The 23,415-nt window shown below is 41.6% G+C and overlaps 2 protein-coding genes across 3 annotated transcripts in view; both read right to left on the bottom strand.

The window, feature by feature from the left end:
* The window catches only part of LOC306926935 (uncharacterized protein), a 347,556-nt gene that overhangs the window by 7,980 nt on the left and 316,161 nt on the right, over nt 1-23,415 (bottom strand). The gene's annotated exons all lie outside the window — the stretch shown is intronic.
* The window catches only part of farp2 (FERM, RhoGEF and pleckstrin domain protein 2), a 51,571-nt gene that overhangs the window by 21,691 nt on the left and 6,465 nt on the right, over nt 1-23,415 (bottom strand). For both annotated transcript variants that reach the window (XM_079506446.1, XM_079506447.1), the window contains exons 3-7: nt 12,073-12,177; nt 8,234-8,276; nt 8,059-8,137; nt 7,099-7,196; nt 6,036-6,150 (exon numbers count right to left, since the gene is read on the bottom strand). In XM_079506446.1, coding sequence (XP_079362572.1) covers nt 6,036-6,150; nt 7,099-7,196; nt 8,059-8,137; nt 8,234-8,276; nt 12,073-12,177 — 440 coding nt within the window. The remainder of the gene's footprint in view (nt 1-6,035; nt 6,151-7,098; nt 7,197-8,058; nt 8,138-8,233; nt 8,277-12,072; nt 12,178-23,415) is intronic.

Here is a 23,415-nt window from a genome sequence, read left to right as displayed (position 1 = left end):
AAAACTGGAGAAGATTAGACTCTCCTTAAATGGTTCTTCTGATAAGTTTGGGAGGATATGGGGTCCATTCTTTCAATTCATTCAGAATTTGAATCCGTCTCTGCTTGAGGATGTGTGAAGTCTGCTGGACTTTTGATTTAAAAGTAGCCTATACTGTGATTGGATTGCTGTGCTGTGATTGGATTGCAGTGATGTAATGCGGATTATGGATGTATCGTGTATTTATGATTGTTAATAGGTTAATATGTTGTTTATAGGTGTACTGTTGTTTTGTCTGCCTTTTATTTTTCAACTTTTATTGATCCTGTATTTAAGGTTTTTTGTCTTGTCCTTTTTCTTTGGGGTGAAAATTCAATGTATTTATTCTTGTACTTCTTATACTTCTCAATAATGCTTCTGTGAAAAAACCAATAAACAAAGTTATAAAAAAATAAAAAAATGCAGCACATGGTATTAAAATTTGTCTCAATGGTTCTATTAGAGTAAAAATAATATGAAGATGGAATGAGTGTGTGATTGGATGAAGTGAATCATGTGAACGTGATGCTGAGGCGGCCCAATTAAAGGGCCGGCAGCAACTGCACTGAGGTTTGGTTTCCTGACTGAAGTTGCTCTGCGCATGTCTGTGACAGACAGGCACGATGCTCATTTGTTGAAGAAAAGGGGCAATCTCTGCTAATGGCGAGAAAATTAGATTGATCCTTAAGGTATGACAGTGGCTGTAAACACAGGGAGATGATGATGTACAGATATACTCAACACACAATGTTACCTTAAATTCTCCCCAATAGCCTCTCAAACCTTTCTGAATGACAGCACTGCATTACAACTGAATAACGTTAGGAGGAGTGTATCCTTCCAATCACCGCCCACCGCATTCTAATTGTGTTCATCCGTTAAGCAGTGGAATCTCCTTAGTGCCTCCACTGCCCTACTAGCCATAGGGCTAATAAACTATTGGCCAGAGCAGGGGATTAGGGGTAGGATGCTAGCACAGTCAAACAGAGACAATTTACTCACTTTCAACCTGGTGTATGGTGGTATGTATTTTAGGCAAAGATCATCATGTTTGAAAAAAAAAAAAAAAGCTTTTAGACCTGCCATTTCAGAGAATTGTTTTATAGGGCTTAAAGCAGGGGTGCCCATTACGTCGATCGCGGTCGACCAGTCGATCGCAAGCGCTGCGCAGGTAGACCGCTTGGCCTTGCCATGAAAAAGGAAAAAAAGAAAAACAATCCTTGCCTCGGGCAGGCGGCGGCGCGCCGGTGGCTTTGAAGGAGAACGTCGGGTCTGTTCTGTTGTTAAACAAACAAATTAAAAGGATATCTATCCATCATTGTTCATATAGCAAGATGCGCGCGGCAAAGAAGCCTAAAACATATCACTTCCATGGAGAGTGGGAAGATGATTATTAATGCTGGGCCGTTATCGGCGTGATAAAAAAAATATCGCCGTTAATCTATTCTCAAAGTTGGGTATGGGAGCTGGGTCTCTGTAACTGCGAGTGTAGCCTTAGCCTGCTTCAAATGGAACCAAAGGACCCTTTTCTAAAAAATAAATGGACTAGACTCCTCCGCGGGGACCCCCATTATCCGCGGACCCCCACACAGACTACCGCGGAGGCGCGGACCCCCGCGGAGGTCGGCACGGACCCCCGCGGAGGTCCGCGATAGTCTGCGTGGGGGTCCGCGATAGTCTGCGTGGGGGTCCGCGCCTCCACGGTAGTCTCTGTGTGGTCTGTGCGGTAGCATCATGATGCCATCATCCATGCATCACAACCATAGATCACAACCAAAACAAACTAGGACTAGCTTTGACGGTTGCCACATTTCGTGACTGAGAGAGAAACAAGCAACCAGGTCTATGAAAATGTTAACAGGCCAGATCAAGTCAGAAAATCCGAAAAAGTCAGAAATTAAGTCTCTTCTTTGCAATGCGGGGAAACTGAAAAGATAAATAAATAGAATTGATTTTGAAACCTAGATTTTGAAAGTCCTAATGCCTTAATGTTATTTATTCGCCATATAGGTACATATTTTGAGTATTTTAAGCAAAGGGATAATTATCTTTTGGTTGGTAGATCACCTTGAGCTGGCAATTTTAAAAGTAGACCTCAAGTCAAAAAAGTGTGGGCACCCCTGGCTTAAAGGGATAGTTCCAACGCAAAAATGACCGGCTGGGTCATGGAGACCCTTTGAGTCTCCTACCGTAGACTCCACCGGTCATCAAATTATTGGCGTAGGAATCCAACGAAAACAAACAAATTCAAGGCTTCATAGGGGGTGTATAAGTATTTTTTGGGGTCAACTATTACTTTAACCACTTAAAGGACAAGTCCAGACTACAATAACATATTGGCTTTTTGTCCTACTTATATTGATTCCAAATGACTGGCCATGGGGTCTATTTGCAGAATTGCCCCTGTCGTCCAGTTTCCCCAGCAGCCCCCCATAGCATAGAATGGAGGCCATAAGCATATCTATACTTATGCCATTTGCTGTGGTTAAGAGAGCTTTTCATGAATGTGTTGCTTGTACTGTAAATATTAAATGTTACCCGATTCATGAATGTGTAAACCCTATATACTTCGTTACCCGGGCCGGGGTCCCTCAGGGGTCTATCCATGACCCCCTCATATTTCCCTTACACTACATTTTTTGCTGAAAATAGCGGATCTACAAGCTCACAACACGTCACATTGCAACGCACTGAATTTTCATCAATTGTGACATTACCAGAATAGGGTGTGGTTCATGTGGTTAACCCATTAAGACCGATTCTATGAATGCCTTCTAATTAGTACTTCTCACACTTTCAAGATTTTTTTAAAATGTTGAATAGCAGATATTAGTGAGGACCAATTATATTAAGGTAAGGTTGAAAATGGGTGATGCATTCTTTTAAAAGAACCACCTACTGTCTGCAACAGGTTTGAGAGAGAGTGTGTGTGTGTGTGTGTGTGTGTGTGTGTGTGTGTGTGTGTGTGTGTGTGTGTGTGTGTGTGTGTGTGTGTGTGTGTGTGTGTGTGTGTGTGTGTGAGAGAGTGTGTGAGAGAGTGTGTGTGTGTGTGTGTGTGTGTGTGTGTGTGTGAACGGAGAAGCTAGTTGTGGGAAAATGCAGCAAGGGCTTTTGTGAAAGGATTAACATTAAAAGCAGGACTCTGAAGAGCTGCCAACAAACTCTTGGTATGGTTGGTTTGGCTAGTGAGACTGTCGCAGTCGCCTCTGTTTAAAGCCTCTGCTTAATGTTGGTGTTTAAATCACATGGAAAGAGCCCCCAAGAAGGGCACCATATAACCTGGAAGCATGTGTACAGAGACCTCGATTATGTTCATTCAAGTCTAACTTTTACTGCATAGTACTATTGAATTTGACTACATTGAAAGATACCACACTCGTCCAATGTTGAGCGGAAAATTCCAGGCAACAGTGGCATTAAATCATAGCGCTCGCTCCAAAAACACAAACCACAGACGGATATTTGAAGAGGTTACTATGGTGCAATGGCGTGTTGCTCTCACAAAGTGATCGCAGAGTAGACAATAACAGATATCAGCTCTCAAGAGATCAAGGGCTTTTTGCATGCCTCTCAAAAGAGTGAATTTGTGTCTTGTGTAAATCTCTACGGCTGGGGAAACGTAAGGCAGCTTGAAATGGCTCTATTCGTACTATCACATGTGTTGAACCTGGGTGGGCTGGGTGGTCTTCCAGTGAGGTGCATTTTCATTCATTACAATGACGGGGGTGGCTGCTGCTGCTGCACACTCCTGGATGGAGTGTGGATTTCAACAGAGCTCAAAGTGCAATTTGGACTATCTCCAGGTGAAGTAGGGCTTCACAATTCCAATGCAAAATCCTGCTTACTCTGTGTGACATGTCAGTACTCTATGCCTTGCTCAGAAAAGGAGCATAATGGTCTTGTTTAGTTGTTTTTTAGGGCAACAATGTTTGACAATGCTTGGTTTTGGTTTCTCAATGACTCTAGGACAGTGGTCCTTTTCAATGAATATGTTATTATTCACAGAACCCCATTTGAAAATATTTATGCATACAACAAGCCTTTTGAAAATAGCAGATCTACAAGCTCACAACTCGTCGCATTGCAATATATATAAATAGGAGTTAAGAGTGTTTATAATTATTTTGATGCTATATGAAAAAAAGAAGTCTCCATTTTGAAAGGCCATTGTGCTGCTCTACCGGCACATGAAGTCAATTTAGAAATTATGCATTGTCAACTGAAGTGAAGATATGTCATTTTCCTCATAGGAGACAATTATGTGACCATTCCAGTGGTCTGGCATGTTTCTTTCCATTCACTAGGACTCGCTGTCAACTCGACATTACTGCCGACCATTGTCACAAAACAACTGCCAGAGTTCTTCCTTCTTCCGATCTGCTTCGCTGGCTGATAACTACTCAATATATCACAAATGTGTTTGTAATTCAATCTTTTCATGAGAACATTTTTGGGTCGACTTTTGAAACCAATCTGCACTTTAAAATGCATTAAACGCAATGATAACTTAACTGAATCAATAAATAATTAATATTAATGGAAATGTCACTGTGTTGGATACCCAGGTTTCAAGTCTCTGCAAAAGCATTGCATAATGCATACTGTACTGAAATGAACAGAATCCAATGGCTTCCTCAAAATATCATCAGTGCCAGTAATGTAAAATAAGGGTGCAACAGTTAGAAATAATTGATAGTTTGCTAAAATAATTGATAAATAGACAATCTACCAGATCTATTTGACACACCATTGTGCGACAAATCAGTATAAAATAATGCTTACATGGCTAATATCTTTGATGATATATTTCTTAAAATGCACTTATTTGAAAACATAAATAGAATAATCCAAGAAAATAATCGATAGTAGCAAACCTAATGTCAAGTATACCATGAGTCAACAAGGCTAGTACGAGAGCAGATCTATAAGTTCACAGTGTGTCGCATTGCATTTGGACACGGTAATACTACCGATTACTGTATATAAATTAGGCACAAGACTGAAGCCTAGGCTTTTTTCTGGATATTGGATATATAATATCCCTGCCCACACGACAAAGATATGTGTCCACACAAACGCAGAAATGCATTAAATGCAGTAGAGAATCACTGCAATAGCAGGTCTAAAATGTATATTTGTTAATATTTATTTTGTATATGAGGGGCGAAATACATAATCTTTTATGAAGGAATAAGTACCGCATTTTAAATGCCACCTAAATTGTGAGTGAATTAAGTGGACCAGGTTTCTTGCATTGCCTGTCAGCATGGCCTGCATGCGTAAACTCAATCTTCTCTCCATATGGTTTAATATAGATATATAATTATATATAGAATCAAAAAACAACTCGTCGAGCTTGTAGATCTGCTATTTTCGGTGCAAGACACCGCCATTCAACAAATATAAATTAGGCTGAAGAAACAGCAAACAAGCAAAAAGTGACAGACATATAGCCTACTGGATCACAAACTTGTTATTAGAGCCGTAGCAATATAGCTATACCAGAACACTCGCTGATTCTCACATCATTTCACATGGCTATGCACACGCCAGTGATGCCACGTGCGCATACAGTTGGTCTCATGCGTGATTGCATTTGGCCATGGATGCGTATTGGTAGGTTTATAATATCCACAGTTGCTCGGTAGCACCCGCAATTAACCTCCTAGTATTCAAGCTTCGCCATCGGCATCAATGCAAAATATGAAATCATCTGGCGCTGCCACCGCTGACTGGACTAGTAGGCTATTGCTCGCTGGTGACGTGGTGCAGTTGATGCAACAATAGGTTATTAACTGAACAATCTGATAGATATCCGCCATCATTTGCGTAGTTTCCAGGCGCAAGTCATGCATTTCTCACCCAATTCTATTATAATGACATGGGCAAATGAGCGGTGACATCATCGTTTCTCAAAAGCTCAGTTTCACATGACTACACAGATCCACTGAAACGGATATTTTGGAAAATCTTCACTTGCGTTTAGAAAAAGATCCATATATGTGTAGAAGACTCACAGGTGTCTGCGGTGTAGCTCCATGATCCTCTCCTGAACCTTCTCCTGGTAAGGCAACAACCTGTTCATCTTCAAGAAGTCCCTGTCCACCATGTCGTCATAGTCACCGATCTCCGCTGTGGTTTGCAGGGCGAGAAGAGGTGGGCAACATTTGTTAATCCACTGGTTTCCAACCTTTTCCAAAGTGCTCACCTGAAAACCTTGAAAAGCGTTTGCGGCACACCCATCTGGCCACTTAACACGATGGATGGTTTTCACTTCAGAGTTAGTATATTTTAATGATCAATCAATGTTATTAATTCTTTTTTAAACAGTGTTTTGCCAATTATTTTGGGAACCAGCTTGCAGTATCCCCACGGCCCACCAGCTGGGAACCGGAACAACGGTTGAGATTAGCCGTGTTAATCTTGTCAAAACCACATAAACCAGTGCTTAAAATGGATACAAGTAAACACGAGCACAACACGTGAAAAGGTCGCCCAGAACCATCTTTTCCACACATGACTGCAGTGACCACAATGTCATATACATATATATATATATATATATATATATATATATATATATATATATATATATATATATATATATATATATATATATATATATATAGGAAAGGTTTCCTTGTTCACAACTCCTGCAACTGAGACAGACCACAGATATATCAATCAATATACAGTTGGGTGCCACCGATATTGTCCCTTATCATTTGACCCATTTAGGCCTGACCTCAACATTTAAAAAAATCCTTCTAAATCCTCCAGTTTTCTGAAATAAATATTTTCACGATTTTTCAAAAATAGCAGACCTACAAGCTCGTAGCGCGCCACTCGGTGGCGCGCTATGAGCTTGTAGATCTGCTATTTTTCAATAGCTAAATTATAACATAATGTTTAAAACACCAAAAGGGGTTCCCGCCCAAAATGGGTTTACAGTCCTTTTGCGCAGATCACGCAAACCTCAGCAAAAAGAAAAGGACAATATCGATGGCCTCCAACTGTACTGTATACAGTACATGTCGCCCAGGTGTAGGGTGTGCTGAAAGAAAGCAGGTCTGTACATACACTGGACGAGATGAGAAGCAATCAGCGCCCCCGTGTTCTCCGTGCAGATCAACCTGCCCTCCATCAGGTCTCTTTTCATCTGCAGGGAAAACAAGTACCTGAGAAGACGGGAGAGAAGCACAGCGGCTTAATGACCATCTGTTTGTGTTCACTGAGACTTGCATGCATGCATCCGACAGATGTTTATGAAAATAAATCCCAGATGAAATTAAAATAGCCAGCTATTTTATGGTAGAATGGTACATTTATTTTAAGTGGCTGAGTCAACTGTTCTGGACTGTAAGCATACACCAACAGCTATTTCTAAAGCTGTGTTCTTCCATTAAATGGGTGTGGGTGACAAAAACTAAAATACAATAGGCACATTACAATTTCCCGTCAAATCAGCGCTTTATTTTGCTTACTTTGCTATCTTACATTGGTCTCGATTTTATTTATACGATATATGATCCAAAAAGCGTTCATATTTTGAACGAGAGGCGGATGAGGAGCAGAAATGAAGCGCTAATATATCCATCAGATCAAAACCACAGAGACCCTGCATTAGGAGAGACGAGGCATTCTTTCTGCTTCACTAACAGCTAAGTGAACGGGAAGCTAATATGACTGTAGAGCGCGAAATACGGTGGCCGAGAGTCGGACTGAAAAATTTATATAAAAATAATTCAGAATATTCTTCTCGCCTGGTATCATTGAGGATGCGCTAGGACGTGTACACACGTCCAATGCATCCCTCGATTGGATTCCCTATGACGTTTCCAGACGTCCTACGGATGGAATGTGTTAACAGCTTTTAATTATAAGAAATCTTCCCCTTTTGTGAGTGCAGACACTGAGTGATGATATGATATATAAATCTGATTGCTCAACTCTTTTGTTATGTGATGATGAACACATCCATAAAGCCTTATTACAAAGGCATGATAATCATCTCCAAGTTGGAAAGAACAAGCTACTGACCTCGTATACTCCTCCTGTAGCTGACCAGGGTCTGGAGGAAAGAACTTCACTGACAGTCTAAATAGTGCATTTGTAGGTCCTGAAATGTATGACAAAGATCGAAAACGCTGATTAACATCCCATAATGCTTTTAATAGAGATACCATATCCAGGGTTAATGTTTGAGCACACTTACTTCTCACTTGCCTCACGATGGGTTTTGTGGGTTCCAACCAAACCTGAGGACACACAATGATACCGTCTTGTCACAGTCATGCATTATGGGTTGTGACCTGGTCATGGCATTAAGTACAAATATTGTTGAACCGGAAGTAGTGCTCATCCATTCTCCAAAAAGGTCTAAAAGTCACACTTTTAGCAGATCAACACATTGTCCTCACATTGGAAACATATGACGAAAAAAGACGATCTACAAGCTCACAGCAGATATTTGGTGTAAAGGGTAAAATAGACAAGGGGGCCAAGTACAGAACCCTGCGGCACACCGGTCAACCAAGTATATAGGGTTTAAGTTTTTTTTTTTTAAGACTTGGAATTAAAGATTAATTGATTCCATTGCTGTGTGTGTGTGTGTGTGTGTGTGTGTGTGTGTGTGTGTGTGTGTGGTGTGTGTGTGAGAGAGAAACACAGCAGAGGGATGTGGCAATCTTGGTCAAATATTGGCATCCAGTAGTCGTCACTGTCGAAGCATGCTTGTTCCGCTCCATCTGGCCTTCATCGAGTCGAGTGTGGAATGTACTCACACAGATATTAATACATAGATAGAATCATCCAATATTCTTTTCTCCTTAATATTAACAGGAACTTTGTGTTTTTTGGACCAGAAATCTTTTCTTCAAAAACATCTCAAATCATGAAATATTACAATCATGTCAGATGAGATGGTTTCTACATCAGTAAGATGCCCTGAGGGCGAGAAGTGACCGAGGGCGTGTGTGTGCACGACTGCACGCATCCGCCTGGGTGACGGCAGACTGCTGCAGCGCTGGCGCTTTGGCATGGGGATCAGATCAACATATGGAATGAATTTGGTACTGGCCATATGTGGAGCGTGTCTTGTGTACAGGGTTTGATGAGGTCTGGCCATATATGGAGCGTATCTTGAGTGTATAGGGTTTGATAAGGTCAGATCAACATAAGGAATGTCAGAACAGGTCAGCTCCATATATGGAGATCTAAAGGTGGCAGCGGGGGCAGTGTCTTGAATGTACAGGATTTGATGAGGTCTGGCCATATATGGAGCGTGTCTTGAGTGTACAGGGTTTGATGAGGTCAGATCAACATATGGAATGTCAGAACAGGTCAGCTTCATATATAGAGATATAAGGGTGGCAGCGTCTTGAGTGTACAGGGTTTGATGAGGGCCCAGCCGCCCAGGTAGGGCCGGGCCTTAAGTTTCAGGCCTGTTGAGAACTCTAGTTTTCGCCGGCTGCTGGGCGCGGCTGCACTAATAACTTTGGGGCGGGCCCGTCAAAAGTTTGAATGGACAGGTATGAGTCAAAAGGGAGACATCGAAGAGGAAGGACGGGTGGGCAGGATCAACATATGGAATGTCAGAACAGGTCAGCTCCATATATGGAGATGGAGGCGTGATGTCACGAGGCGTGACCATATATGGAGGTGTGACCATATATGGAGGTGTGACATGACACAAGGAAATGCAGGTTTTCATAGTAAATGCGACCTATGGTCACAATAATGAACCCCCCCCCCCCCCCCCCCAATACAAAAACAGATACAGGGTTTCTGCCCGATGGCGACAAATTATTAAAAGACATTTCCTTGAATGTGAACTCAATCAGAAAAGTCTAAATATCTGCCGAGAAGCTGCGGGGTCTAGTAAAAACAACAGACATCTGAAGTCTTTTTGGCTTGAAACGGCTGTCCGCCTTGCTCCCTTTGAAGTAGCCATCATAAACCTTTCACATCTGTCCGCTTTACTCTTACACATACCGCTGCTGTCCAGTGGAAACCTTGTACATCCAAAACTGTTCAATTTTCATCATTATTAAAACATAAATGAAAATAGCATATCTACAACAAGCTCATGACAGGTTGAGAGCTTGTAGAACTGCTATAGCTATGCGTGTGACATCATCATCCTACCCGAAGTAATGCGGAAACGCCTACTGAGTGGCAAATAACGACTTTCTGGCCTTGACAGAACAGAAGTCCTATCTGATTCAATTAAACGACGTTAAACTCACTTAGCCACTCACGTTGCCACTCGATTTTCCATTCACTTTATGCATGTGCATAACCTCTATTGCATGAGATCTTGTATGATGAAGTAGGGCATTAATTTATCTCCGTAGAAATATGGAGATACAAGGTTTCTATCCGACAGCAACGATATCCAGCAGCTTCCATTCCACCATGACCTGCACTGTTAGTTTCTGGGCACAGTTCAAGAACAAAGTAAAATCACATAAAACATTTTTACTGGCCAACTTGTGCCAAACAAGTTTAAAAGTGGGCTCTCTTGGTAAAAAATAAATGAATAACTAAAATGATGTTAACTCATCTAAATCCTCAACTGAACCAGAACAGCTGCCATCCATAGTTTACACAATTTGTATAGTAGAGTACAGTATGTTAAAACAAACAATACAACGGCAACACAACAAAGTGGAGTCCTAGGGTTCCCAAAGCAAAAACAATTGACAATTCACCCTTTGTCAAGTCCCGCCCCTGGTTGTGCCCCACTTCGGACCCATTGGTTGCCGTTTCATGGTTGGACAAAAATCCTTTCTCTCCATCCACTACCATTGAAATAAAGTGTTTTTTAGTTGCTTCGTATTGATATTCTGTGAATTAAATTCTTATTTTAAACTTGGTGTCAGTAAAAAGGAACATCACAGGTGCAGCATGGTGACTGGGCATATCATGTTTGTTGTTTGTTTTTTCCAAAAACGTTTTAGCAAATTCAACATAAACAAGGTGGAACCAGGGCAGAACAAGGCAGAAATAGCCTGCTGGTTAGTCAGTTAGGGACCAATCAGAAGGCTGACAAATGAATTGACCACTGTATATTGCAAAAATCACACATGTGTGAACTGAGCGGTTCTGTCTGTCTGTGAGAGAGAGACCCGAAAAGGCCTGGCCAATCAGCGGCAGCTAGAGGCGGGATCAAGGCATACACAGTGCTGCCTTGATCCCGCCTCTAGCTGCTGCTGATTGGCCAGGCCGTTTTGGCCGGGCATCAAGTCTGAGAGTTCCCAGATGGGAGCAGGAGGGGGGAACCCAGTGTACTCTGCTGCCCCATCTGGCGGAGTCAGGTTAAGTGTGAATGGCTGGACTGCTCAACAGTGTGTGAACCGAATGCGATCCCAATCATCTGCAGAGGTCAATGGTTCGACAGACAGACAGACAGACAGACATACATAGAGACAGAGACACACACAGCCCTTCATTGGAGCAGTGTGCACCACTAGAGTAGTTTTAATGCCCTCAAACTGCTATTTTTTACAACTTTTTGTTTAGGCAAATGAACAAAATGGTTTAAAATCTTACAGACTCCTCAGCAACACGTTGAGTACAAGAACTCCAAACATTTTTGGTCAGGTAGGACCACTACTGGTTGACAAGAGCCAGGTCAGGTAAGTTAATGTGGACCAGCAATGTTTGGAATTCGCCAATCAGGATTATGAAATATCGGGACAGATCCGTGCTGATCACATGACTATAGAGATAATGAGTACAGATTCGCAGGATGTTTGGACCAAATCTTTTTGCAAAAATAGGCATCCTGGTGGCGCTATAAAAAGCTAATGTGAAAAATGCAGGGGGTTCTGCTCTGGCATCCATCCAGGTAATGTGTGTATGCACAGTTTCACGTTGATCGAGTCCAACGGTGCCAGAGATTAGACTGAACGACACACGGACGGACAGGGTGCAAAAACATAGTCTGGTGGAGACAATAAGTCGCCTTCGCAAACTTGCTCTCTGTTACAGGTCAACAGTTACAGATTATGCGAAACAGTTGCAAACACTCAAAACAACAAATACACATACCCAGTTCATCTGCATGTTCTGGAACTCAAGGCCAAAGTAATCACTCTCCATGAGGTTGCCCCGCTGGAAGACTTCAGAGAGAAGGGTCTGTCCAAAGTCTTTTGTCTAAAGAATAGAAGGAAGAGAAAATGAGAGTGCATTATATCAGTGTTTCTCAACATCTGGTACGGGGGCCCACGAGGCGTCTACGGGTCTGTACCTCAGAATCAGAATCAACTTTTGTCGTCACATCACAGGCTTACAGGTGTAAATTCATTTTTGTGCAAGCTACAATGTTTTAGTTTTCAGGAAGGGAACAATCCAAGACAAGGGGGGAGGACAGGGCAAGCAAGGAGAAAATAAATGTAACAGTACAAAGAAACATGTACACAACACGTATCAAATTGAAGTTGACAATTGTCACTCAAATAATAGCAATTAGCGATTTAATTGTGTGTTTGGCATTTAACATTGGAACATGTGAATACAATTTTGCATTAAGTTTAGCCTTTTAGGCTTCGTAATCAACGCTTTCACAACGCGTTCTGAGCTTGTAGATCTGCCTTTTCTGATTTTTTTTTATAGTTGAAAATTGTGATCAGAGACGATTATGTAATAATTGTGTTAGCCCTATCCACATGGGATTATTACACATTCATAACAAAGGTACGGAAGTGTGACAATGCATTTGTTGTAACTTAATTGGGTTACATAGTTCATATTTTGTGATGTTATATAATTTTCATATTTTGTGATGTTATATCATTTTCATAATGGTTAAAAGCTGCTAAATTCATATTTATTTACAGTTAGACTAAAAAAAGTAAAATATATATACATTTTTTTTTTAGAAATTATTTAATTTATAGTCGATATTGATTTTATTTGAATTGAGATTTCTACTTGTATTAATAACACTGCATGTCCCATCATGCTTTGCGACTAGCAGTCTGTCCGGAGAAAAGACCGGTTTTTCTTTGTTGTAATTCAGTCTTCAGTAGAGATATTGAGCAATAGACTAGCCGAGACTCGAGAAACCTTGTATGCCAAGTGATAAAGGATACATTTTTCTGTATTTTTGTTCCTATATAAAAGCAAAGCTTTAATTACATATTCCCACATCCTGTCCAGTTCTTTTTGAACGTAGTTAATCTACAGCATTCATTGTACTCTAAGGGCTCCATTTTCGTCACTGCCATTACCCACGATGCTGCCCGCAAGTCAGACGCTGCCCGGAAATTACAGTATACGAGCTTGCTCTGTCCCTAAATGGTATTTTGGTCCAGCGTCACCCGCTATCCATTATGCCGACACCGGTATTTGCGCCTAGAGGTGTGGTCATGGGTGCACGCGTTATCCTAAATGGCTATTTTGGTCACACACATTTGGGAAGGTGCATGCAGTGGAGTTTAAAAGCACCCGTAAAGCCGTAATGCCAAATTAGTTTGGTATAGAGCGGCGCGCATCTTTGTAATTTTCCTATAATCAGCACATAATTCCTTGTGTCGATTGTGTTTAATTGTGGGGCAACTGGGGGGGGTGAGATTTCAAGCAGCAATAGAGCGTCGCAGTGCCGCCCCCTTTCATGACGACGCCAGGCCCAGGAAATGAATCCCAATGCATTTTTCCCATAGACAATTCAAAAAGTATTTATTTAAAAGACCATTTAAGCGTCGTACGAAGCCAACTCGAGCCGTGACAAATCATGACAACACAATATTTTGGACCAAACAAATAATTACAAAGAACGTCTTTAAATAAATACTTTCTGAAAAGTCTGAGGAAAATGAACGGGGATTTTTTCCGGGTCTCTCGAGGGGGCGGGACTGCGACGCTCTATACAGTATAGCACTGGGCATAACGGGCAACAAATAAGGGATCTCTTAACCCATTTAGACCTGGGAACGATTCTACAAATGTCTTCTAAATCCCTGGACATGATGCTGAGCACCTGTGTATATGATGTTAATGAGGCCATTGGTTTATTATAATGATACAATCACCAAAACATGCTAGAAGTTGAATTCAAACCATCCTGCAAAGACAGATTCTTAATTTACTGTAGGCACTTGCATACAGAAAAATCCTCCATTTTTACTGGCTATTTTTGGTACACGACACAGAGTATAACAATGTTTGAATGTTTTACTGTCCACATTTACAAGACAGGGCAACAGATCACTTTAGGTGCGTTACCCGTTCAAATCATATTAAAAAAATAACGGTAATGGGTCGCACACGCCAAGACTGCATTTCAGTAATTTATTCTTGCATTTTGAACAGGAGACAAACCTTTCGGCTATCAAGCCTTCAATAGTGTCGACACTGATGAAGGCTGGATAGCCGAAAGGTTTCAAAATGCAAGAATAAAAATACAGTACAATGAAATACAGTCTTGGTGTGTGCGACCCAAACACTGGAAATTCAAATAATGTGGAAAAACATGTTATAATTTGGCTTTCTTACATAAACAATAAATTACATTATCTTCATTTTAGAAATCTGTGTTTGAACAGCTAGATCTAGCCCTAGATCCCATACTCAAGGCTGTGATGTCAGGAGTGGAAGAAGATACAACCAGATAAACTCACCGAAGCTTCCTTTAAACAAATACAAGGACACATCAATATCATTTCTTATTTAACCACATGAACACCAGCATCCATATTCTGGGGGGAACGTTGGCCAAAAATAGCTGATTTACAAGCTCTCAACGCTTCGACTCGTTGTGAGTTTGTATATTGGCTATATTTGGCAAAGACATTTGGTGTAGATGGAAAAAAGCAGTCCAAGTACAGATCCAAATCAGGTCCAGTTTAGTACATTTAAATGTCTAAGTGGTAAATAGAAGAAAGGCTTCCAGTGCAATGCTGCAAACATTCATTTACAGGCCAATATTGTACCGTCAAGTAGGGTCAATACAGTATACAACTACAGAACTAGTAGGGTCAATACAGTATACAACTACAGAACTAGTAGGGTCAATACAGTATACAACTACAGAACTAGTAGGGTCAATACAGTATACAACTACAGAACTAGTAGGGTCAATACAGTATACAACTACAGAACTAGTAGGGTCAATACAGTATACAACTACAGAACTAGTAGGGTCAATACAGTATACAACTACAGAACTAGTAGGGTCAATACAGTATACAACTACAGAACTAGTAGGGTCAATACAGTATACAACTACAGAACTAGTAGGGTCAATACAGTATACAACTACAGAACTAGTAGGGTCAATACAGTATACAACTACAGAACTAGTAGGGTCAATACAGTATACAACTACAGAACTAATTTCCTCATGATTCTTCAATTCTGCTAAGCAAAGTATGTAAATATTTTAAGTTGTCCCTTTTTATCTGTTGCCCTGCCTTTAAAAACCTGCACTGCTACAGTTGAAAAGGTGAACATGGAAAGTTGAATCGGGCTAACAGAAAGGGAAAGGTTCATTCATGTTTGTTGAGTGAGGACAGAGGGAGCCCTGCTGCGTGAATGAACGGTGAGTCAGGGGGAAAAGGTTTGTGGCATGTGTTAATGATCCACCTCACTGCTAAGGTAATACTGTCTGGCCACCACTGGGATCAGACAGTCATTTGTCATTTGCTCGGTTTGAATTTAAAAGACATGCCATCATCCCGCCCCGTCTCTCGGGACAGACTAAACCCGGCACTGCCCGTACATGGGGAAGTTTACCTTCGCAACGCTCTGGGGTTTGTTTTCACTAAACGAAGCACTAATTGCTATGTACCAAGAAGAACACACTGCACTTGAGGTTTGGAATCCTGGCCTGTGACTTTTTGAGAAAATTATAGAGTGAAACATCTGTTTGTAATGTAAAATTGTATTTTTAAAAAACCCTTATGAAATAGAACTGGTTTGCATTGGCAAAAGTCAAGCATTTCAACTCTGCACAGAGATCACTATACTGTAGTTAGTTATCAATTTGATCCAATCAAATGTGTTCAGATTAAAGATGTACAATTTGCACTCATAATCACATCATCATGACCTCTCTAAAAATACAATACAAAATGCTTTACTGTCCCAAAAAAAGAAATTGCAGTTTGACTTCAACTTGACCCCATGACAGAAACTGCCTCTGGTCTTTGTGGCAGTCAGTAGTTGCCAATTTAGTATAGGAAATCAACATAATCAATTGCTATATAAAACGGGGTTGCATAGTTGTCTAGTGAAAACTAAATCTACTCATTGAGAGGCATTTGTGGATAGATACGGATCATACGGAGTTAAGCCAGCATTTCCTTCAGTGAAAACAATGTGAGTCAGACATGTGTATAATCTGTCAAAGTGAACTGACATTTCAATGTTTCAATCCTGCTATAGTATGTGCCCACACAAGCTGTACAAAACCTGCATTAGTTGAACCATCAACAATATTAGCAGTGTTGGAAAGGTTACTCTAAAATGGTAATATATTACTAGTTACTTAAATAAAAAGTATTACTTTACTTATTACTCCCCAAAAGTCTTACTTTGCATTTTCAAAATTAGCAGTCGCCCCCCCCCCTCCCTTTTCTCTAGCCTACATTGTACAATCCTTGTTTATTTAACTCTGAAAAGTGTACTGTATACACACAGTGTATAGTGTACACACCATGATGGGTCCATTTGTACACTCATTTGAATTAAATTAGTTTTTACTGTGTATGAATTCATAATTCATACTTCCAAGTAGTGAACATAACACGGTGTGGTGCCGGTGTCTCTATGTTTAGTTTGTTTACGTCTCTCGCAGTCCGACTCGAGTCTCACACTACCCAGTTTGTTCCGCGTTCTGGTCCGGACGGTTTAAGGCCCGCCGCATCCGATACTTCACAAGTAGGTAACAGAGTCTAGATCTAGACTGGATCAGCAGCCTGTAAAGCAACTCAATCTACCAGTCTACCATTATAAATAAACACTCAAGCCCACAGTATAAGGCTTGTGAAAATAGTAACTAGTTACTTTAGGGAAAAAAGCAAATGTAATATTATTACTCACCAAATGTAATATTATTACTCAATGTGAAAGTAACTAGTTACTGGAAAAAAGTAATAATTACTTGAAGTAATAAGTTATTTAAGTTACTTTCCAACACTGAATATTAGTCCAAATACAATGCAAATATTTGGATTTACAGGACAGTCACCTCTTCAAATAGCCACACCTCAATGTTAGTTGTTAGCTGCAGACGGTGAAATGTATTCTTGTCAAATTCTTTTATCTACATAATCTGTGACGTGGTTTTGCCAAGAAAACCCAACAGTCGGTAGCAAATTAGAAAAACTCTTGTGTGATTCTCCTTCTTTCAGTAGTTTCAGGAGCAGACCAGTAGTTTCAGGAGCAGACCAGTAGTTTCAGGAGCAGACCAGTAGTTTCTTTGGGCCGGTTGAGTTTTCTGAAGCCACTCCTTTGCTGCGTTACTCATTAACCTCTTGAAGGAATGTAGCTCCATTCAAGGAGCTCCAGTCCTGGGTGCAAAAAAGTAAAATCCCTGCAGCCTCCTTCCCCTCTAGGATATTCAGCATTATCCTTCACAATCTGAGCCAATTGGAAAAAAAAGCAGGTCTACATTCTACAAGCTCAGACACATTGTGAGCTTGTAGATCTGACATTTGTGTGACACGGTCATATAGTACATATACTATAGTCTTGCACACATATGAAAATGATATGTGCAATCTAGGCAAGATGGCCTCGCAGGTGTGAGGCAGCGTGCACAGGGCTCACCAGTTTATTTAAAAAATGAAATGATATACCACCCTATACCACCCGCTATTGCACATATGGGAACTAACAAACAAGCAGCAAGGAATCCGAGAAGTATCCGCTGTAACAAAGACTGGTCTACAGCCTACAGCAGCCGCAATGGCTTCAGGTGAAATTACCTTACAAACTTTGTGGAATGCCATTCAGCAAAGCAGAACGGAGCTGCTCCAACAGTTTGATAAAATCACACCCGTGTGAAGTGAGTGGTGCAATTATGTGTGGGGGTCTCCAGGGGGTACCCGGAACATCCAGACCCACAGGAACACGCCCAGGGGGCCAGGCCGGTTCCGGCGAGCCGCCCGACACGGTTGCGAAATTACATTAACGTGTGGGGGTCCCCACTGTACCGTCACACCCAAAATAAATCATCATATACTGTACAGTTAATATGCATGTGTGTGTGTGTGTGTACACACACACACACACACAACAGTGACACATGGTGATGAAAACCAACCAAACTCTATTTTCGTGCTCGGACACAGGGACGGACACAGCCAGCCAGGGCCCCAGCCAGAGACACACAAAGCTCCGTAAGGAGTGGTTGCATCACTCAAAAAGATAACTGATATTCAAGCTAGTTTGGATACAATCAGAAGCTCCATGAGGTCGCTTTCTGAACAGGTGGAGGAAGTGCAGCAACGAGTCAGTTGCAACGAGGACAACATCCAAACGGCCTACGAAACAATCGTTGAACTAGAAAAAGAGATGACCGCTGTAACACAAAAAGTCCAAGACTATGAAGACAGCTCATTACGCACAGTTGTGCGTTTGGAGGGGCTCCCTGAGGCAGTGGAGAAATGGGACCTCGTCGGCTTCCTAGCCGCTTGGTTACCATGGCTGCTACCTCGGTGGCCCCGTGCCGATTGACAGCACGTATCGCTTGAAATTAAAACACCGAAACCCTAGCAAGCCTAGACCAATACTACTGAAACTTCCTGCGAGCTCACCAAAAGGACATCATGCACCTGGCGAGAACTGTACTACGGCGGCACCGAGGAAACCACCAGAAGCAGGATCAACTTTTACAATCACTTCAGCCAGGAGGACCGGAGATTGTTGTTGGTGTCATTGTTGTTACCATTGTCTACTTCATTCTTGTTGTCTGTTTTTATTTATGTTTGCAGCACAGATGATAATAGTCAGAAGAAAATCATGGATTTGTTAGTTCTTTGTACTAGGAAGGGTTGGGGTTGTTTCTCTTTAGCTTGTGTTGAATGTGTTGAATTTTGTAACTATGTAAATGAAATGTTAAAACACGCTACTATGCAACAGACCTAATTCATTTCACATCAAGCCTCATTTTTATTTTTTTTGCTTTTCTGCCTTAATTATTGATAGTATCAAGTGAAGATGGACAGGAAAGAGGGAGAAAGAGAAGGGGAGAGACATGACACACCGTCAGGCCAAAGCCTATATGTGGCATGCGCCTGGACCACTTGGCAGCGCGCACCCATCAAGACTCATGTCTACATGGAATGTGGCCGTGTTTCACAACGGCACAGATCATTTGTTATTTGTTCTAAATTTTAGCTTGTTCAAAACTCTCTCAACCTCAGATCAAATGCTTGGCAGTGCTATGTCGTACCCCCAACAAAATCTGAGTCTAAAAAAAGAAAAAAAGAAAATTGCTTTATTTGGACCCTGGTCATGGAATGACCTACAGACCAGACTCAACCTGGCTTTTGTGATTCCCCTAGTGAGTTTTAAAAGGATTGCCATGGACACACTTCCCAGACATTGCACCTGCTTTGACGTATAGCAAATGTTGGTTCTCTTGCTTTTTAGTTTATTAGCAAATTTCGTTGCTTAGTTTTTATATATTAGCCTTTATTGGTTGCGTTATTAGACGTTCCTGTTCTCCCTTTGAGCTTCTTCCGTAGTGGGTACTGCGTTTATGAATGTTACATGTCTGTCCTGTTATTGTCTTGTATGTCTCGATGTGGTTTTTACTGGTTAAATAAAAGGTTAAATAAATAATATAAAAATAAAACATTTCTCTCCAAATCACTGCCTCTTACTTTGTCCATATGAATGGTTATCAGCATCAGCCTACTTGAGAGAGCAGACACAGTAGGTATTGACTTCCGTTTGTCAATTCTGCACACCTGGACAGTATCAAGAGATTGGTAGTATACATTTGTTCATGAGCCTGTGTACATATTCCCAACCCTCAATGCATGCAATGTTGTATGTATTGTGAAAAATATTCAAGCTATGTCTGAGTGAATATATACATCTTGTGCGGTACAAGTCCTAGTCGTATCAAAGTGTTATTAAGAGAAGGGTGCCACCTTGGTAACACCCACTGAGCATTACGTTACCTACATTTCTGACAGACATGTTATCATTACCATTTCCTCGCTGACTAATTGTATGCAGCAACACGTGTCCATTTTTCCCCCAAAGGACAGAATAACCATTGCCGATTTCCCAGAGGTGCTTATAATATACGGTACAAATATGCCGTCCACCTCTGCATGAAATACTGAGAGGAACAACAAAGTCTACGATTGGTGGATTTTCTCTATGATGAGGCATGGACAGACAACAGAAGTTAATTCTTGCAAGAAAGGAGTGTGTGCATGCTGCGTGTGAGAGTGAGGGAGAGGGGAAGGGGTTTCAGGAAGTTGGAATTGGACCTAGATCAAATTGAAGTTCTCTTTCCCGATTGGTTGAAATTGGTGATCCTCCTGAGAGTATATTCGGTTTATTTAAGAGTAACCACTCTATAGCAATGATTAGCATCAGAATATAGAGCTTCAACTTACGTTTATCATAAATAAAACTTATTTTACTGTGCCTTTATTTTACTAGCCAAAGAGCAAATCTAGGCAGGTGCCAATTTATTCTCTGCTTGGTTGGCAGTAGCCAAACAAAAGTATTTGAATCCATTCTGGTGTGGATATTGAGTTTGTCTGGTCTTTTCAGTTCATGCACACTGTTGAAGTAGACACTGGACAGTGAGTTCACACATGTTCTTCCCAGTTCCCACCCAGCTATGTATGGTCCACAGAAGAAATCCCTCAGTCTCATCTGTAAGATCTGCCATTAAAAGGCAGGTCAGTGGGTCACTTAATCAAGCCCCACAAGCACCAGGGATTATGACAAGCACATGTTTCTCTGGCAGGCACATCCTCTTCAGGAGAATGGGGGCTTGGATTGCGTGTTTTGGACAAGCACCCAGCTATGTGAGAAGATCGACTACTCTAGTCTTGTTTACTTGGGCACTGAGAAAAAAAAGGAAAACAAAAACAAACCGTGTTAATCCAAACGTGACAATACATTCCTGCCAGAGCGGGCTTGTCTCTTGCATGACTGGTTTTATTTGTAAAAAACGCAGATTTTATTGCCCAACAGTGAACGGCAAGCAACAAGCAGAACATCCTACTGATGGCAGGGCCGTGTCGGGGCTTGTGTTTGACACAGCAGGATGTACATTGTTGTGCTCTTGGCACCAGGCTGAGATTTCTCATTGACATTACGTTTTACAGCTCACTGCCACAGCAGCTACTTTCACAAGACTGAGAACAATTTGACAATTCAAAGTTCAAAGGCTCCCCATTGGGCTTTAATTGAAGCGTCCCTTTGATATGGGTCAGTATTGTTTAGAGCAAACTAATCGATTTAATTGATAACAAATACATGTCATAAAAATAATTGATTTATGTGGAGGGGGGGGGGGCACAATTGTTTACAATAGCAAAAATAGATCGTTGATTATAAAAAAAAAAGAAAAGAAAATCGTGATTCTCGTGATTCTCTGATAAGTAAACAAGAAATGATCAGTGATATTTGTCAGGTGAAAGAAGCGCTGTCACCGTTGTGTCACCCCCCATATTAGTATGATTAATATTTTAGTAACGTGTAGGTTTGTGTGTCACAACCTCGCTCCTGTTCTCCCCCCTGCGCCGTGTCGGGGTTCCTTCCCCGTCACCCCCAAGGACTGTCTAAAGAGGACGAGACGCGAAGACCGTACGGGCGACGCCATGTTGCTTATGGTGCTCCATGGAAGGAAAGAAACATGCGCAATGGGCTATATGCAGCCAACACTTCCGCGTTCAGCTTCCTTGGTCTCAACTGCGCATGTTTCTTTCCTTCCATGGAGCACCATAAGCAACATGGCGTCGCCCGTACGGTCTTCGCGTCTCGTCCTCTTTAGACAGTCCTTGGTCACCACGTGAGTGTGAGCATGCTTCTCTGCGCCTTGCTCTGCACTCAGTCTGTCTGCAGCCTGCGTGGCTGCCAGGGATATTTGCCTCTTCCCTTCCCATTGGCCAGAGGGCTTTGCTTGGTGTTCCCATTGGCCAGAGGAGCCAATCAGGCTAGGCCATCAGTATGACTAGGGCTAGAAAGGTAGTCTAGTTTACATGAGCTTTCATTAGTCAGGTGGTTTCACATGACAGAAATGAAGGATTCTAAATAGAAAAACAAATCAATTACTTGATTAAAGCTGCTATAAGCAATAATGTCAATTTTAATTATTATTTGAAATTTCACTAGAGGATATTCCCTTGAGTTGCAGCAACTCGTTTACCTTTTTTTTCTGGTATTCAGACAGCCGACAATGGGTAAAACACCAAAATAATTTAGTCTCTGCCTCTCTGGGACACATCTAGGGGCCGCAATCTGCATTCAAAGATTTTCCTAGAAGCTTTGCCATTGGTCGAGTTGCCCGTCTACTTCCTGATTGGTTAGTCATTTCGACTGTTTTTTCTCTCGACCAATGACAAAGCTGGGAGCGTTTTACTCATTGCTGGCTGTCTGAATACAAAAAGAAAGTCATTAAACTTGACATATTTTTGCTTAGCTACTTTAATCAAAAAATAATTGCTAAGACAATAATAGTTGCAGCCCTAGTGCCGTTTGCTTAACTTTCAACACCAGGGGGCGGTAGATGCTTAGGTAGCAGGTGGCAGCCGAATATGCAACATGAGCCAAGAGGTTTTGGCTGAAAGTGAAACTACTCCAGCCCCGGGCTCTGCGGAGGCCCAACAAGGCTTACTAACGTTGCGATCAGTGTTTTGATTAGCGGGAGGTTGAATTAATGTTTTATTAGGTGCCGATCATGCCCATTTCATCTCATTATGAGCCATAATGTCAATAAAGATGGTGTGCACGCGGGGATTTTGGCTGTTTCTTACGTGGTGCAGACTTCAACAGACTAGCAACGAAGCAAAAATAATGATTTTTTTTAATGCTCGATTAACGCCAATTAATCAAATCTTGTTCTCTCTGGCATGGCTACCTGGACAAAGGTAGATTAATCTTGTTATCTCAGGCATGGCGTTGAAACATTAAACGGTGCACCCTGATGAGAGAGCTGGCCGGAGAGTTTGTCAGCGGATAACACGCTGGCCAACGGTAATCAGGATCAGGCGTTCAGTTGGGCCTTGTGCTCTGGTCACGTCTGCTGTGTCACCCAGACACTTGTAAACATCAGCCTGGCGGCCACGCATGAACACAGTACCTCTTTCTGAGCCATTTGACGATTACCCATGGCTTAGAAGCATTAGATCTGATCTGACAGCGTGAGAAAGCAAGACAAAACAACTCTCTCGTCTCTACTCTTGATTATGCTGT

This window comes from Electrona antarctica, assembly GCF_951216825.1.
Source record: "Electrona antarctica genome assembly, chromosome: 7".
Lineage (NCBI taxonomy): Eukaryota > Metazoa > Chordata > Actinopteri > Myctophiformes > Myctophidae > Electrona > Electrona antarctica.
Note: the sequence above shows the minus strand (reverse complement) of the source record. Positions and strands in the feature narration are given on the sequence as shown.